Source organism: Seriola lalandi, unplaced genomic scaffold (genome assembly GCF_002814215.2).
Source record: "Seriola lalandi dorsalis isolate HSWRI2012SDOR001 ecotype SW California unplaced genomic scaffold, Sedor1 jcf7180002054602, whole genome shotgun sequence".
NCBI lineage: Eukaryota > Metazoa > Chordata > Actinopteri > Carangiformes > Carangidae > Seriola > Seriola lalandi.
In genome coordinates, this window is record NW_019525155.1 from 268229 (window position 1) to 284514 (window position 16286).

At 39.8% G+C, this 16286-nt stretch overlaps 1 protein-coding gene across 1 annotated transcript; it reads left to right on the forward strand.

The window, feature by feature from the left end:
- Positions 1–11349: 11349 nt before the first annotated feature.
- Positions 11350–13710, forward strand: ubc (ubiquitin C). The gene is made up of 2 exons (XM_023419424.2): positions 11350–11468; positions 12612–13710. The coding sequence occupies exon 2, from the start codon at positions 12619–12621 to the stop codon at positions 13306–13308; it is 690 nt and encodes a 229-aa protein (XP_023275192.1). The 5' UTR covers positions 11350–11468; positions 12612–12618; the 3' UTR covers positions 13309–13710.
- Positions 13711–16286: the final 2576 nt, after the last annotated feature.

Here is a 16286-nt window from a genome sequence, read left to right on the forward strand (position 1 = left end):
GGACGCAGGGGGAGGGATGTGGAATGAAGCACTTTTTAGTATTTTTGTGAAACATTTAACGAAAGAATCCAAGAACACGTCAGTTAAAGTTATAATCCTTAAGATTTTCACAAAATCAGACGCCATTTTTGATACAGTCTCATTCATTTCAGCCAAATGTGGAGCAAACGTTAAACAAGTTTAAGAAAAAAAAGCACATCAATGCGCATTTCCATCCGCTCCTGTTATGTGAATATTAGCAGGTGGTTGATGGAGATAAGCAGCAGGTGGAGCTGAATCTCCAGTCGCTGCCATTAAACCACCGAAGAAGAAGATGAGGTGATTATAAGATGGTGATGATGATGGAGATCTGACATTTCACTCCACACTCAGCTGATGTTTTGTTTTTATCAGTGCACCTTATCAACCCTAAAAACATTAATGATAGTTTGATTTTTTTTGGTTTCCACTCAAGTTTTTTTTATAAATGCTCAAATTGAAAATATGCACATGCAACACACACACACTCACACACACACACACACACACACACACTGATATCAGCCTCACTGTTTACTGTTCACTCTCCTGCAGCTGGTTCCGAGAGTCCAACAAGCCAAACACAGGGTGGCTTTTATTGTGAAGGAGCCACAGGAAATGTAGTGTATTTGTCGCAGAGGTTATCGCACACTGTGATCCTTCAACAAATAGTCATTTTCAGTATTTTATATTTTATCAGTTTTAATATGTCGGGCAGTAACGAGAGGCTCCTCAGACACATACAGTGTTTGTCCCGTGTGCAACGTGACATAAGATAATTATTATATAGTTGTTTGGCTGCACTGTAAACAGACACCAGACGCTCGTCCTGTCGTATTCAGACAGAACGTGAAGTGAAACTTTGACGTGTCTGACCATCAGACTGTTTCCCTGTTGTTTCCCTCTCTCGTCTGTCTTTGTACAGATTCATAAAGTGCAGATTTACGCTCTAAATTTTTCAAATTAAATCATTTCTCCTCCACTGCAGATGAATCTTTGCATCAGTTTGAGTTTTCCTGAGTGAGTTCGTGTCTCCTCGTGTCTTTCCACTGACTTTGTCGCAGTCGCCGCCTCTAAATTTTACCTGGCGCCGTGTCTGAAGCTTTGATGTAAAATAGGAAGTGGACGCTGTTTGACGCCGACTCAGGCTTCCAGGTTTTTCTTCCGCTCATTAGACTACACATTGCGATGACGTCACGCACTTTAAAATCACTTTTTCTAAACTCTGAGAAAATTTTACAAACATAAAACATCCATGGATTCAAAATCAATAATCCAAATCAATCAATAATTGACCCTGCAGACCAGCAACTGACTGCAGATGGTGGTCCATGGGAAAAAGCTTTTCTGGCTGCAGTGGATTTTCACGTAAGTGACCACTGGAACAAATTAACACCAATTAACGGGCGAGTGGTTGCTCCCCGTATCCAGCTCTTCTTCTGAACACACAGTGAAACTACACTTGTTGTTGCCACGGTAACTGCACGGGTCACCATATCAACCAGGACAGAAATCTTAAGGATTGCAGCTTTAAGAGTCTTGGGGAATAAATTGGCAGGTAGAGCGGATGAGGTGTTTTTTTTTTGTTTTTTTTAGTTTCTGTTTACTTCTTCACATGAGTCACCCTCCTCGCCACAACATGATAATCACAGGGCGGAAATAATGGTCAGAGGATTATTCTCCTCCTAATCAGTGTGACACAGGAAGTGTGTCTGTCTCCTGTCCCTGAACTCCCCCCCCCCCCCCCCCCCCCCCCCCCCGCCTGCAGTCACCTTCGAGGCTTTTTACTTTTTACTCCGGCCGCTCCGCCTCTGGCTTTAGCTGTAGTTCATTGGTATTTAAATCTGTGACTTTGGGGCCAGTGCAGTACTGTTGTCTTATTCCTCTCACATGTAGTTAGACCGATGACTGTCGTAGACTGGCCTCAGAGTCCCCAGGTGTGGACCGGCTGAAGACTGAAAAGGAAAAATGTGGAGGTCGCCATGTGAATAGCATAGCTGTAGTCAACCGACTGGTCTTTGAGTGCAAGCTCAATCAACCCACCAGATGATGTATTTATTTTGATGTACTGTACATGTGATGTTTTATGCAGATTGATAAATGTACATTTTCATTATGAAGAAGACAAATGTTGACAGTTTCCCTAAATAAATGGTAAAACTCGAATAAAAAGTACAAAAGATTCTTTTTAAATATTGAGGCGTTCTGTTTTTTCTTCTTCTGCACCAGGTTTTTGTTTCAGATGTGGAACCAAGAATTACCCACAAACATCCTCCTTTTATTTATTTATTCTATATATAGTTTATTGCGTCAATGAAACATTATACTTTTCTTGTGTTTTAAACATTTTGACACAAACTTTTTAACCTTAAAACTGTTTTTTTTTCTCATCCCAAACCCAGAACACAGGGTGAGTGACAGTATAGTTGTTCCTGATCTTAATGTGTCTCTCCATACATATACATATACATATATATCTATACTATCAAGTACCCTTCCACAAATACTAACATGCATACCTATACACATACATACATACACAAATGCACCTGTATACACACCCATGTACATATGCATATGAAAAAAAGATTACTTAAACCATTTAAGTAATCTTTTTCTCATATGCATAAAATGAAATATTAAAGCTTTTTACTTATTAAATAAATTTACGTTGCAGTTTCATGTGTTTAAATCATCTTCTTTGTATCAAGTATAATTAGTCAACGAGCTTTGCTTAATTTGAAGAGGGTCCATCTTTTTCCAGCTTCTTCTCGTTACTATTGATTTTGAAAGTTACCTTTGCCATATCATATATATGTATATATATATATATATATATATATATATATATATATCTTCTACTCTGAAAGCTTAAAAGCTGTAATTCTTATAATCCAAAACAAATATAATTCCTCCCTTTTGCAGGTGTTTGGTCGTGTTCCTGAACGTCTCAGCTATTGTGTGTAAAATATCTGACCAGTACGTTTATATTTTTTCACATGTATAAAAAACATAATAATAGGCGTAAACAAACATCCTCCTTTTAAATCTGTCCTTGCAACGTCTCTGCAGGAAATCTATATTAATTATTTTATACTTTAAATGGATGTTGATCATTTCAGTCCCGCTTCCATTTATCTGCATCTCAAAGTCTTGTATTATCTCCAAACATGGATGTATTGCACATTTTATTAGATTTTTTTTAGATGGATTTTAGTGAATCTGTGAAGTTTTGGTGACGCTGGCACCAACTGTGGGTTTACAACAGCAGCAGTGACAACAACAAGTCGGTTCATGGAGTAAGTTCTTTGTTCAGCCCAGACGTTGCTTCAGGCTCCTGTGCAGGTGAGGTCAAGTGAGTGGGAGGATGGCCATGATAAGTGGCTCCTCCTGTCCAGTGTTTGCTGATTATGTATGCTGCCACTATTGATTTATGCTTGTGTCAATTCTTCCTGCATAATTTTAGCAAGCAGGGGAAGCAGCTCAGTCTTCTCTAAGAGCACTTAGTCAGGAGTTATTTATGTTGAGGAAAAGGAAGAGATGGGTGGAAACTCTCCAAGTAAGCACTGCTTTTAATAGCCCCTTTCAGGTGATTATGATGAAGAAGATGAAACTATTATAAAGGCAAATGTATATTCATTTAAATATCTGGTGCCAGAAGTTCGTAAAACTCTGGACTTTCATAAAGTGTAAAATAGAAACATAAGGAAAAATACAGAGTGTCTGATCTGAGAGAGAGGCATCATGGAGAAAGTGAATCAGTGTAAAATACAATCACCTAGGAGCTAAATAGTGATTTACACATGAAACATGGCCGTCCAGTTTGTTCTAGAAATGTCTTTAAACATATCTGATCCTGTTTACTACAAATCACTGATGCTCTACAAAGGACCACAGGCTGTAAATAAAGATGGACGTCGTCTCTGAGACAGTTTCTGAAGAGCGGTTTTGAAGCTCAGAGTGAGCTGTTCCACCATTGCCACCTTGGCAGCGCCTGACTCCACCCATAACTCTCAGCTAATCCAAAAATGGGCAAAGAGGAGGGGTGAGTGGAGCTGAGACTTCGGTGCATGTCAGTTTGTGGCAAGCATACGCTCACCCACCTGTCACTCAAAGAGGCCACGCCCTCAATTCTGCATAACTTTAGTCCTTAATAAAATGTAAACAGATGAGAAATTAGCTCTAGAGACCAAAACAGTTTTTGTACCAGGTTGTAAACATGTTTATTTCTGCTGTAAAGTTGGACATTTTAACATGGGAGTCTATGGGGACTGACTCACTGTTGGAGCCAGACTCTAGTGGTCATTAGAGGAACTGCAGCTTTTGGTTCTTCAGTGTTGATGCTTCATGTTTCAGTCTCGGAGTTTGATGCTTGTTTATCAGTCACAGAGCTACACGGAGTCTATAGACACGTTGCTGAGCAGTCATCATAAGAAAATGACAAGCCAAATATCCTGTTAATCATCTCGCGACCCCTTGTGAGGGCCCTGACCCCCAGGTTGGGAACCACTGCTTTAGGTTTTCAGCAAAAACAAAATTCCTACATCCCCGACACGAAAAGATTTTAATCTCCTTAACTGTTGTGAAAAGTTTCTTTGAAGTTTGAACTACTTACTTTCACCACAGCATGCAGCTCTGGCTTCATTCACTCTGACAAGCAACTTCTTTTTTTCTGGACCAAGTGCTCTTGGCTTGCAAATACACCCTGATGGGTGGGAGGCAAATCCTGCCCCACAGCATTTCCCTACCTCCACACCACTTTAATGTACTAATGATTCCTTCTGTTGCCGTCACGAATGCTAATAAGAAGATAATGCTTCCTGCCACGACTGCAATTTCCAGAGGCTTTCCTGCTGCGGTTAATTCAACTGTTGAGAAGCTTTTAACCAGATGCTTGATGATATTAAGGCACTCTGAGGAAACTGAGAGCTGCCCACACGAGTTTAATGAACCAACCGCATTCACAGAGCCAGAAATACTTTACATTTATGTCTGCATTTAAGGAGTTTAGTTGGTGCTATTATCCAGAGAGGGACGCATAATGAACGCAGCAACACAAGGAGATCATTAATATTACAAGCATCTAACGCCGTGGGTCAGACCCACACCACTGAGGCAATAGATGCTGGAAATATCTGTCCGGAAATATTTATGTGTAATAGGGAGATGCAGGTGAAATATATGATGCATTATGAATTTAATTAGGCTGAGCAACATCTCCACAGTGGCTTTAAGTTTATAATAACTTTACATCAGCGGTTCCCAACCTGTGGTCCGGGGGCCCACTTGTGGTTTGCAAAGGTATTGCAAGTGCGCCGACAAATCATTTGCAAACCAGTACAATTTTGAAAAGATGTAATAGATATATAACTATGTGATAAGTTAATGATGGGAGCTTTAGGATGGGATCTGTGGAGAACTAACAGATGACATTCATGGTAAAAAAAAACTGGAGAATCAAAATGTAGAGAGCTGATAAAAAGAAATGAAATGATTGAAGATGTCATGTATTTTGAGGTTTGTTTTTATTTTTTTTTGTGTTTTTAATTTTGCTTTTATGTTGGTGTCGGGAGACGTTTTCTCACAGCGGACATTTTGAAAATGTGCCATTAACAGCATTCATCTTCAAGGAAACAAGGTTTTTTTTAGGTTCTAGGATGTTTTTCTTGTTCGATGACGATGTGAGAACCTGTCGAATGATTTCCTTCAAGATGAATGCGGTATGGTTAAAGTTTGGGGATGGGGCTTGTGGTTGGGGTGTGGTTGGGGGTGGGAGGTGGGATGGTTGTAGGGGTGATGATAGCTGTCGCCCCAGACACTTCCTCACCGGGATTTGTTGTTTCTTTCTCCATCCGGAGCAGCACCTGCTGCACAAACTGTCTCACCGCGCCCTCCGTCATGGCGTACAGACCTGCGGGAGGATGGCGTGAATTAGTGGCGTCCACCTTCCTGGTGACATTGGAGACGACAGAGTCAGAAAGACATCTGTCCTTTGGACCCATGGACATTCGACATGTCTGGACGGCCATCAGATGATTGTACGACTTATCGACCAGCTCCTTTGAAAACTTCCTGATCCCGCCACTGGCCTTGATGTTCTCCCGTGCTTTGCAGACATGTGCTGCAGGTTCCTCTGGCTGGTTTGTGTCTTTGTCGGTTTTCCTGGTCTGAAAGTGAAGATAAGATTTCTTTGTCATGCTGCTGGATGGGCTGGGAGCTTCAGGTGTACGCCTGGGAAACTCAGCTTCTGGGAGACAGAAGTCGTCTCTGTTTGTCGCCAGAAACTCTGAGTCTTTCGTTGTAGACTTGTCGTCCGTGGTGTCGGCTGAAGGTCTGACCCGAGCGGCAAAAACCTCCCTCAGCTTGTTGAAAAGCAACATGTTAAACTGAGGTCTGGATGAGCTGCTGGTCTCGCTACGTTCAACATTTTCAAAGTTATCACAACGCAGGTCTTCTGTTATGACTTTGACAAGATCAGACACTGAATCCAGAGACTCCAGAGAGATCTCAGACAGGGAAGCATCTTCGTCCTCTTCTGTCAGGTCTAGTTTCTCCCTGGACCTTTTGATGGTCACAGCTTCAGGGTCTGCGGAGACTGAGGTCTTGGATTTTATGCTCTTAGAGGATTCACATCGTTCTTGTTCCTCTATTTCAAGGATCCATGGTGTTGGCTCAGAGCCTTTGTAGGGGGCAAACATGGGAAAGCCGGTTTGGTTGTCGTTGGCGGTGTCGGCTGAAGGTCTGACCCGAGCGGCAAAAAACTCTCTCAGCTTGTTGAAAATGAACATGTTAAACTGAGGTTTGGATGAGCTGCTGGTCTCGCTGCATTCAACAACATTTTCAAAGTTATCACAACGCAAGTCTTCTGTTATTACTTTGACAAGATCAGACTCTGAATCCAGAGAGTCAAAAGAGATATCAGACAGGGAAGCATCTTCTTCTTCTTCTGACATGTCTGGTTTCTCCCTGGACCTTTTGACGGTCACAGCTTCAGGGTCTGAGAGAACTTCGATCTTGGATTTTATGCTCTTGGAGGATTCATATCTTTCTTGTTCCTCTGTTTCAAGGATCCATGGTGTTGGCTCAGAGCCTTTGTTTAGCGCAAAGGTGGAAAAGCCGGTTTGGTTGTCCCTGGTGGTGTCGTCTGAAGGTCTGACCCGAGCGGCAAAAATCTCCCTCAGCTTGTTGAAAATGAACATGTTAAACTGAGGTCTGGATGAGCTGCTGGTCTCGCTGCATTCAACATTTTCAAAATTATCACAGCACAAGTCTTCTGTTAGGACTTTGACAATATCAGACACTGAATCCAGAGAGATAACAGACAGGGGAGCATCTTCTTCTTCTTCTGACATGTCTGGTTTCTCCCTGGACCTTTTGACGGTCACAGCTTCAGGGTCTGAGAGAATTGAGGTCTTGGATTTTATGCTCTTGGAGGATTCATATCTTTCTTGTTCCTCTGTTTCAAGGATCCATGGTGTTGGCTCAGAGCCTTTGTTTAGCGCAAAGGTGGAAAAGCTGCTTTGGTTGTCCCTGGTGGTGTCGTCTGAAGGTCTGACCCGAGCGGCAAAAACCTCTCTCAGCTTGTTGAAAACAAACATGTTAAACTGAGGTCTGGATGAGCTGCTGGTCTCGCTGCATTCAACAACATTTTCAAAGTTATCGTAACGCAGCTCTTCTGTTAGGACTTTGACAAGATCAGACGCTGAATCCAGAGACTCCAGAGAGATAACAGACAGGGAAGCATCTTCGTCCTCTTCTGTCAGGTCTAGTTCCTCCCTGGACCTTTTGACGCTCACAGCTTCAGGGTCTGAGAGAACTTCGATCTTGGATTTTATGCTGGTTTGGTTGTCCCTGGTGGTGTCGTCTGAAGGTCTGACCCGAGCGGCAAAAACCTCTCTCAGCTTGTTGAAAATGAACATGTTAAACTGAGGTCTGGATGAGCTGCTGGTCTCGCTGCATTCAACAACATTTTCAAAGTTATCGTAACGCAGGTCTTCTGTTAGGACTTTGACAATATCAGACACTGAATCCAGAGAGATAACAGACAGGGGAACATCTTCTTCCTCCTCTGTCATGTCTGGTTTCTCCCTGGACCTTTTGACGGTCACAGCTTCAGGGTCTGCAGAGACTGAGGTTTTGGATTTTATGCTCTTAGAGGATTCACATCGTTCTTGTTCCTCTGTTTCAAGGATCCATGGTGTTGGCTCAGAGCCTTTGTAGGGGGCAAACATGGGAAAGCCGGTTTGGTTGTCCTTGGTGTTGTCGTCTGAAGGTCTGACCCGAGCGGCAAAAAACTCTCTCAGCTTGTTGAAAATGAACATGTTAAACTGAGGTCTGGATGAGCTGCTGGTCTCGCTGCATTCAACAACATTTTCAAAGTTATCACAACGCAAGTCTTCTGTTATTACTTTGACAAGATCAGACGCTGAATCAAGAGACTCCAGAGAGATAACAGACAGGGGAGCATCTTCGTCCTCTTCTGTCATGTCTGGTTTCTCCCTGGACTTTTTGACGGTCACAGCTTCAGGGTTTGAGAGAATTCTGATTTCTGATTTTGAGCTCTGAGAAGATTCATATCTTTCTGTTTCAAGGCTCCATGCTGACTCAGAGCTTGTGTACGAGGAGGATTCAATGTTTTTTGGACACCAACACTCTCCCAGGCAAGTCGAGTTCAGCTTATCCAAACATCTTCTCAGACATTTAGTAGCATGAAACACCATTTGACTAAGAAACCTCATGTTGGACGTGGAGCCACTGACAAAAACAGCAGACTGTGACGAACTAACAGGGCTGCTGATGGCCTGAGACGCTATGGAGTTCACCCTCCGAGAAACTTCGCCCTCGACCAGTGCTGTCAGCTGTTCAGCACTGTCACATTTGTCCTGCGGCACATCGAGAGCGAGAGCAAAGCTCCCAGAGAGCGATTCTCCCACACATGTGTTGAGGTTCTCTAAAGCTGCGCTTAAATGAGCCTGAGATTCCCTCCTGTGCAAGCTCTCGTCGAGCATCGTTGTGACAATTCTGAGGACAACCCTCGAGATTATGTGCACCACCTCTGTGCAAAGAGCAACCAGTGTAGTTACTGTGTGAGAGTCGGGAGTCCCTGCAGCTAACATGCTCCATTGCACTACAGAGAATCTGTCAAAGTATCTGTGAACTACAGGCAAAAGAGCCTCTGGTGAGATGTCTGTTGGGTCGTCCATTTGTGATCCGGCTTGGTCCATTGTAAACAACTGCTGTTTCATAAACCTGGTTTGTTGAAACTTACTGTAAACATCCAACTGTGGTTGAATTCTCTCTGTGACTTGAAGAGTCACCGTCCACAGTGTGAAAGAACATGCAGATTGCCATGGCAACGTCCGAATACATGATGCCAGGAAGTGAGTCACTTCAAAGGCACATCACAGGATCAAAGGAATTCCATCACACACACACTCACATACACATACACACACACACACACACACACACACACACACACACACACACACACACACACACACACACACACAGGTTAAATGTTGTCAGTCTCCACTTCCTGGTCCATGTTCTTATGAGATCATACGTGACTCATAAAGGTTAATTATCCGGCCTCCAGCGCTTGATGGAAGCAGAATCACCAACAACATTTTTACTTAAAAATGATATTACAAAATTTAATTTTAGAAATTTATTACACATTTATGTACTGTTTTATTTTATGGAAGAGGATTAGGGGCACATGTGAATTTTTTTTGATATCTCAAATTATCTCATATGATCACTGATTTATTCTCCATATCCATGTCCCCAAATAAAGTGAATTGAATTATGATCAGTAGGAGACGAACCCTCAGATGAATGGAAGTCGGCACAGTGAATTAACTGGAGACCCACACTCAAGTCAACAGGTTCATAAAGCGCAGGTCCACTTTTCTACTTTTCTTACAAGACTAAATGTGACCTTTATTTTCTATGGTAAAAAGTTAACAGATGCGCTCTCAGTTTGCCTCAAATTAAAGCTGACATTTAGAAAATATTCTTCTAATCTCAGGGGATGAATATTAAATCGTCAAGCAGCTCATTTTAGAAACGCTGGACCCTGCAGGCAGGAGAAGAAGCTCCTCAGACGAAATGTCGCGTTAGTGATTAAATGAAATCAGAAGACGATTAGGAAGAAGAAGCACTCAGAGTGCAGTCCTAGTTAGTCATTAGTTTCACAGTGTTGTATTGGTTAATGATGGAATAGTAATGAAGGGTGTCACCAGGGCAGATGTCATGGGGGGGGGAACTTAAATCAATGAGTTTCCTCCTGTTAGGAAAATGTTACAAATATCGTTTCTATTCATGAATAATGACTGAGGAGATCCTGCTTGTTTGACTGCTCAAAGGCAGGATGATGGTGCCGGGGAAAAGGTCACATTAGGTCACATGGTCACCACAATCAATATGTTGTTTGCTCATGTGGTCCACATTTCCTAGGCCGTGAGTGGAGGTAATCATGAGTCAAGAATCAGTGATGAGGGCTCATGTGTGAAAATCAAATGCTGTGATAAATGATGATAATATTTATAGATGAATGATGTAGCAGGTACTTTAACACAGGGTGACAGAGGCTTGGTTTCATAACTATAAACACTGTTTATATCTGCCTCCATCCCTAAAGTAAAATAAAAAAAATAGTAATAAATTGTGTCTATAACTTATGAAATCTATGTACTAAGTTGTGTATGTGGCACAGTTATAACTGTATAATATTTTCTTTTCCTGTATAGTGGGGGTCAATAGGGGCCCAACATTTTATTGCAAAGTTATTCCAGCTCTGTAGAAGTACTTTTACTCTTTTTTAAATTCTTTTTTTTTATTGTTTTACTTCATGATCCTTTTGAAGCATTCTATGGAGTCAGTTGTGAACAAAAATAATGAATCTGATAGATCAAAATAGATAATACAGAAACAATTTAGGACCAGTGATTTAAATGATCATTATTACAATTATTAAGCATCCAACAAGAAAAAAAGAAAAATTAAATAGGCACTTTTACTTTTAATACTTAAATATATTTTACTCATTATGAGCAGATACTTTTACTGTAGTGATATCTCCAGTGTTGTGTTTTAGTAAAGGACTTATTGCTGTCTTGTTTTGATCTGGGCAAAATCTACATCCGCGCAGACTGTGACCCTTTTTCTTTTTTTTTTTACTCAACGTTCCTCTAAAATGCTCCCATGCTTTCCTCATTAAAAACATATTTTCTATATCTATGTATTATAGTGAGATCATTTTTGTCTAATTGATTCCAGAATTATTTTACAGTGTGTTTGCAGATATATTGTAGTCCCGCTGGGTGGGGCAGCGGAAGGATATCGGGCTTGCTGTCTATAAATATCGCTCCGCTGCTTTTTGTTTGCTAAAACGTTAACAGCATCAGGAGTAGAAACTTGTAAACACCACCGGGAACAATTTGTTTGTGAGTAATTTGAGGTTTTTAAACGGTAATCACCGTGTCAACATCTGCTTTTTGATACGTATCGTTGTGTGTGTTGAACTACCGTTAATTTAGCTGTTGGTGACGAATGAATCAGCAAATATTATTGGTTGTTTTGGAGGCTAACTCGGCTAGCCGGGGCCTAGCTTAAAAGGAAACGTCGTCAAACGTCAGCCTTTAACAAATTTAAGCTTTTAATTTGGTTAATCAAATTGGGAGAGAATTAAGTGTAAAAACCAAGAGATTGATACCCAAATATGACAACATGGGGGGGAGGGGGGAGATGAGTTAAAATAAACAACAAACGCCGAGTATTTCTGGCGACATCCGGTTATGTTAGTAACGTTAGCTTGTTAGCTTCAACAGCTGTTTCGTCAGCTGGCGACACAAATGGGGAAACGTCTGGTTAACGTCTCTGAACAACTGAACACAATTACTGTGTGCGAAATTAAACACGTTGACATGCGCGTGTTTTTTCCAGTAAGCTGTTCAATGCCGAAGCCGTTGTATTTTCACACAGCTTCGAGTAAAAACTGGCTAATTAAACCGTTAGCTTGGCAACATAGATGATCATTTTACACCTGCGGTGATTAGTCGATTGAAATAAATCTATGGAGTATGGATTGATAATTTAATGCCAAATATTTCCCTGTTTCCAGCTCCTCAAATGTAATTCATTCATTTGTGGTAAGATAGTAAACTGAATATTTTTGTTAGTTGGTCAAAACTGTCTGAAGTGTTACATTTTAAATTTAATGACAAGCTGGGATCCAGATAAGAAGCTCCTCCATTTTGAGTCTGAGCTTCCTTGCAACTGAAATTTACAATTTATGTAAACACTTTTAAATTAAAACCTTAAACGTTTTCATCAGTGACTCTGCTGTTTTGCTTTGTTTATAAACCATTGTAAGAAACATTTTCAGTGGCGTCACTGGGTGGGGTAAACACAATTTTTGAGAAGTCACCATGGACATTTTTCTTTTTTGATGATGCATAGATTTATTGACCGATACAAAAATAGCCAGATTAATTTGTGTTAAACATTGTTAGTTGCAGCCCTGAGTAACAGAAATTAGACCATTATAAATGGACCTTTTCAGTTTTCTATTATTTTTATTTCCACAGTGTCAAGATGCAGATCTTTGTGAAGACCCTCACTGGTAAGACCATCACTTTGGAGGTTGAGCCCAGTGACACCATTGAAAATGTCAAGGCCAAAATCCAGGATAAGGAAGGCATCCCTCCGGACCAGCAGAGGCTGATCTTTGCTGGCAAGCAGCTGGAAGATGGCCGCACCCTCTCTGACTACAACATCCAGAAGGAGTCCACCCTCCATCTTGTGCTCCGTCTGAGGGGAGGCATGCAGATCTTCGTGAAGACCCTCACTGGAAAGACCATCACCCTGGAGGTCGAGCCCAGCGACACCATTGAGAATGTCAAGGCCAAAATCCAGGACAAAGAAGGCATCCCTCCAGACCAGCAGCGTCTCATCTTCGCCGGCAAGCAGCTTGAAGATGGCCGCACCCTCTCCGACTACAACATCCAAAAGGAGTCCACCCTCCATCTTGTGCTCCGTCTGAGGGGAGGCATGCAGATCTTCGTGAAGACCCTCACTGGCAAGACCATCACTCTGGAGGTCGAACCCAGCGACACCATTGAGAATGTCAAAGCTAAGATCCAGGATAAGGAAGGCATCCCCCCAGACCAGCAGCGTCTCATCTTTGCTGGCAAGCAGCTGGAAGATGGCCGCACCCTCTCTGACTACAACATCCAGAAGGAGTCCACCCTCCATCTTGTGCTCCGTCTGAGAGGAGGAAACTGAGCTGCTCCTGATCATAAAAATGTGCCAGTAAACCCACCATTTATTGCAGTGTTCAAATCACTCCTCCTGATCCAGATGTCAGTCATTCCTTTTTTTATTTGAATAAAGGTTGAACATTCCTGAATTTTGCTTTCATCGGCTTTTAATAGTTTTCACTTTGCATTTCACTGCATTAGCTGACAGTTTTTGATTTTGGTAAATACACAAACAGGATGTGAAGATGATAAAACTTAAAGCACCTTTGTGATTGAAGTGGTCGACAAGCATTCACTAACAAGTTTAAGTTCACAAGTTGGTAGCTCTGAGACCTGTAATGCTTATTCTGTTCCTGTTAGGACCTTTTAAAGCAGCATCAATGGAAAATCTTGAGTGTGATAACTAATAAACGGCTTCTCACTGTCACATGGTCACTTGATTATTTAATAGTTAAGTAGAGAATTTGTAACTTCTACTTCTGGTTCTTTTTAACATTAACAGGGCTTTAACTATTTTATCAGTTAATTTGCTGATTTTTATTTTCTCAGCTGTAAGTTTGTAAAATGTCAGTGGAAACTTGTATTGCAGGACTCTGGACATCTTTCAGTTCCCTGACCAAGATTCAGTTTGCAGTCACCAGATAGAAGCAGCAAGTCCTCACAAATGAAATGGGTAATGTTTGGCACTTCAGAAAAATGATTTACTGTAATTGAAGTAGTTCCAGCTGCAGTTACTATTATTCATATGAATTTATTTCTAAAACTCCAATTTTTTTTATTTTTATTTTTTGTCACTATGTTTAGACAAAGAAGCAGTGAAATATTCCAATACTAAGACATAACAAGCTGTACTTTGTAACAAATTTGATAAAACTATAAAAATGTTCTTTATTAGATGGTAAACAAACATGGTAATACCCTATTGGCTATACTTAAGTTATGCTGTAATTAGAAACCACCTACAATTACATATTGGATCCAAAATATACAATACTTAGACACTATTGCACCAAGTTATTCTCTAATCAGAAACTACATACTATTAGAAACCATTTTAACAGATAATCTAATGAGAAATAAAATAGAATGTCAGATCCAAAGTATGCTCCAGTCGGATGCTGTTGTAAGAGCCATGTATTTGACTGATGTGATATTCCTCCGAAGCACTAGGGATGATGTAAGGCCGGGGCTGTCCACGGTTAATTGGCAGTAAACTCAGGTGTTGCTCATTGTAAAGAACAAAGATAAATTTGTGGCTTTTTTGTTTACCTTTCTATACGACTCTTTTTGGACATTATGGGCCTTGCAGAAGGCCGACACCAGAAAATAAATGCATCATGATACAGACCATTCAGGTAAGGATTGGATATCATTACTTTGAGACATTTCTAAACAAACAGCGTTACAGTGGGTAGCCGTTAAAGTATGTAATTTAGTAATTTAAGCTGTACTAAAAATAATACTGTAATACATGACGGTCCTTCATTAATAAGTAAACATATCACAGTATTACCTTGCCAAAAATTCAGACACAGCAAGTTGAATAACTTATAAGGGTGATAAACATAATTTTAACTCATTTAATCATGGATCTGTGTGGAAAGGCAATTATACAAAATAAAACTACTTTTGGATTAAAACAAATGATTTGTAAATATTTTGCAATTTTAAAAGGCACTCCAACATTTGACAAAAACAATGCATATACTGAGTTATAAGAAAATTCATAAAATGATATGTCATCAAAGTTTTACTATAGTGAATAATAAATATATCATAGTATAACGAGTCATTAAAAAGACATAAGGCATGAACATCAAAAAACCTTAATAAGCATAAAATTTCATAATATGTCATAGTATGCTGTCATAGTATAGTAAGGTAAAAAAAAAAAGTCATAGTATAGTAAGGCATAAAAAGACATAAAAACGTCATAGTGTAGTAAGGCATAAAAAGTCATCGTATAGTAAGACGTAAAAAGCCATAAAAAAGTCATAAAAACATCTTATTGTATTAGGGCATAAAAAGTCATAGTATAGTAAGGCAGTCATAAAAAGTCATATATAGTAAGGCATAAAAAGTCATAAAAACGTCATACTATAGTAAGGCATAAAAAGTCGTAAAAACGTCAAATTATATTAAGGCATGAAAAGTCATAAAAAAGTCATAGTAAAGTAAGGCATAAAAAGTCATAGTATAGTAAAGCACAAAAAGTCATAGTATAGTAAGGCATAAAAAGTCGTAAAAACGTCAAATTTTGATGCCTTACTATACTATGACGTTTTTATGACTTTTTATGCCTTACTTTACTATGACTTTTTTATGGCTTTTTATGCCTTACTTTACTATGACGTTTTTATGACTTTTTATGCCTTACTATACTATGACTTTTGAGTCATAGTATAGTAGGGCATTAAAAGTCATAGTATAGTAAGGCATAAAAAGTCATAAAAAAGTCATAGTATAGTAAGGCATAAAAAGTCATAAAAAAGTCATAGTATAGTAAGGCATAAAAAGTCATGAAAAAGTCATAGTATAGTAAGGCATCAAAAGTCATAAAAACGTCATAGTATAGTAAGGCATGAAAAGTCATAGTATAGTAAGGCATAAAAAGTCATAAAAACGTCATATTATATTAAGGCATGAAAAGTCATAAAAAAGTCATAGTATAGTAAGGCATCAAAAGTCATAAAAACGTCATAGTATAGTAAGGCATGAAAAGTCATAGTATAGTAAGGCATAAAAAGTCATAAAAACGTCATATTATATTAAGGCATGAAAAGTCATAGTATAGTAAGGCATAAAAAGTCAAAAAAAGTCATAGTATAGTAAGGCATAAAAAGTCGTAAAAACGTCAAATTATATTGAGGCATGAACAGTCATAGTATAGTAAGGCATAAAACGCCATAAAAAAGTCATAGTATAGTAAGGCATAAAAAGTCGTAAAAACGTCATAGTATAGTAAGGCATGAAAAGTCATAGTATCTTAAGAGATCGGAAGAG

Bases quoted from the DNA above. Each gene is read 5' to 3' on its own strand.
- ubc (XM_023419424.2), top strand. From the start codon at position 12,619: ATGCAGATCTTTGTGAAGACCCTCACTGGTAAGACCATCACTTTGGAG.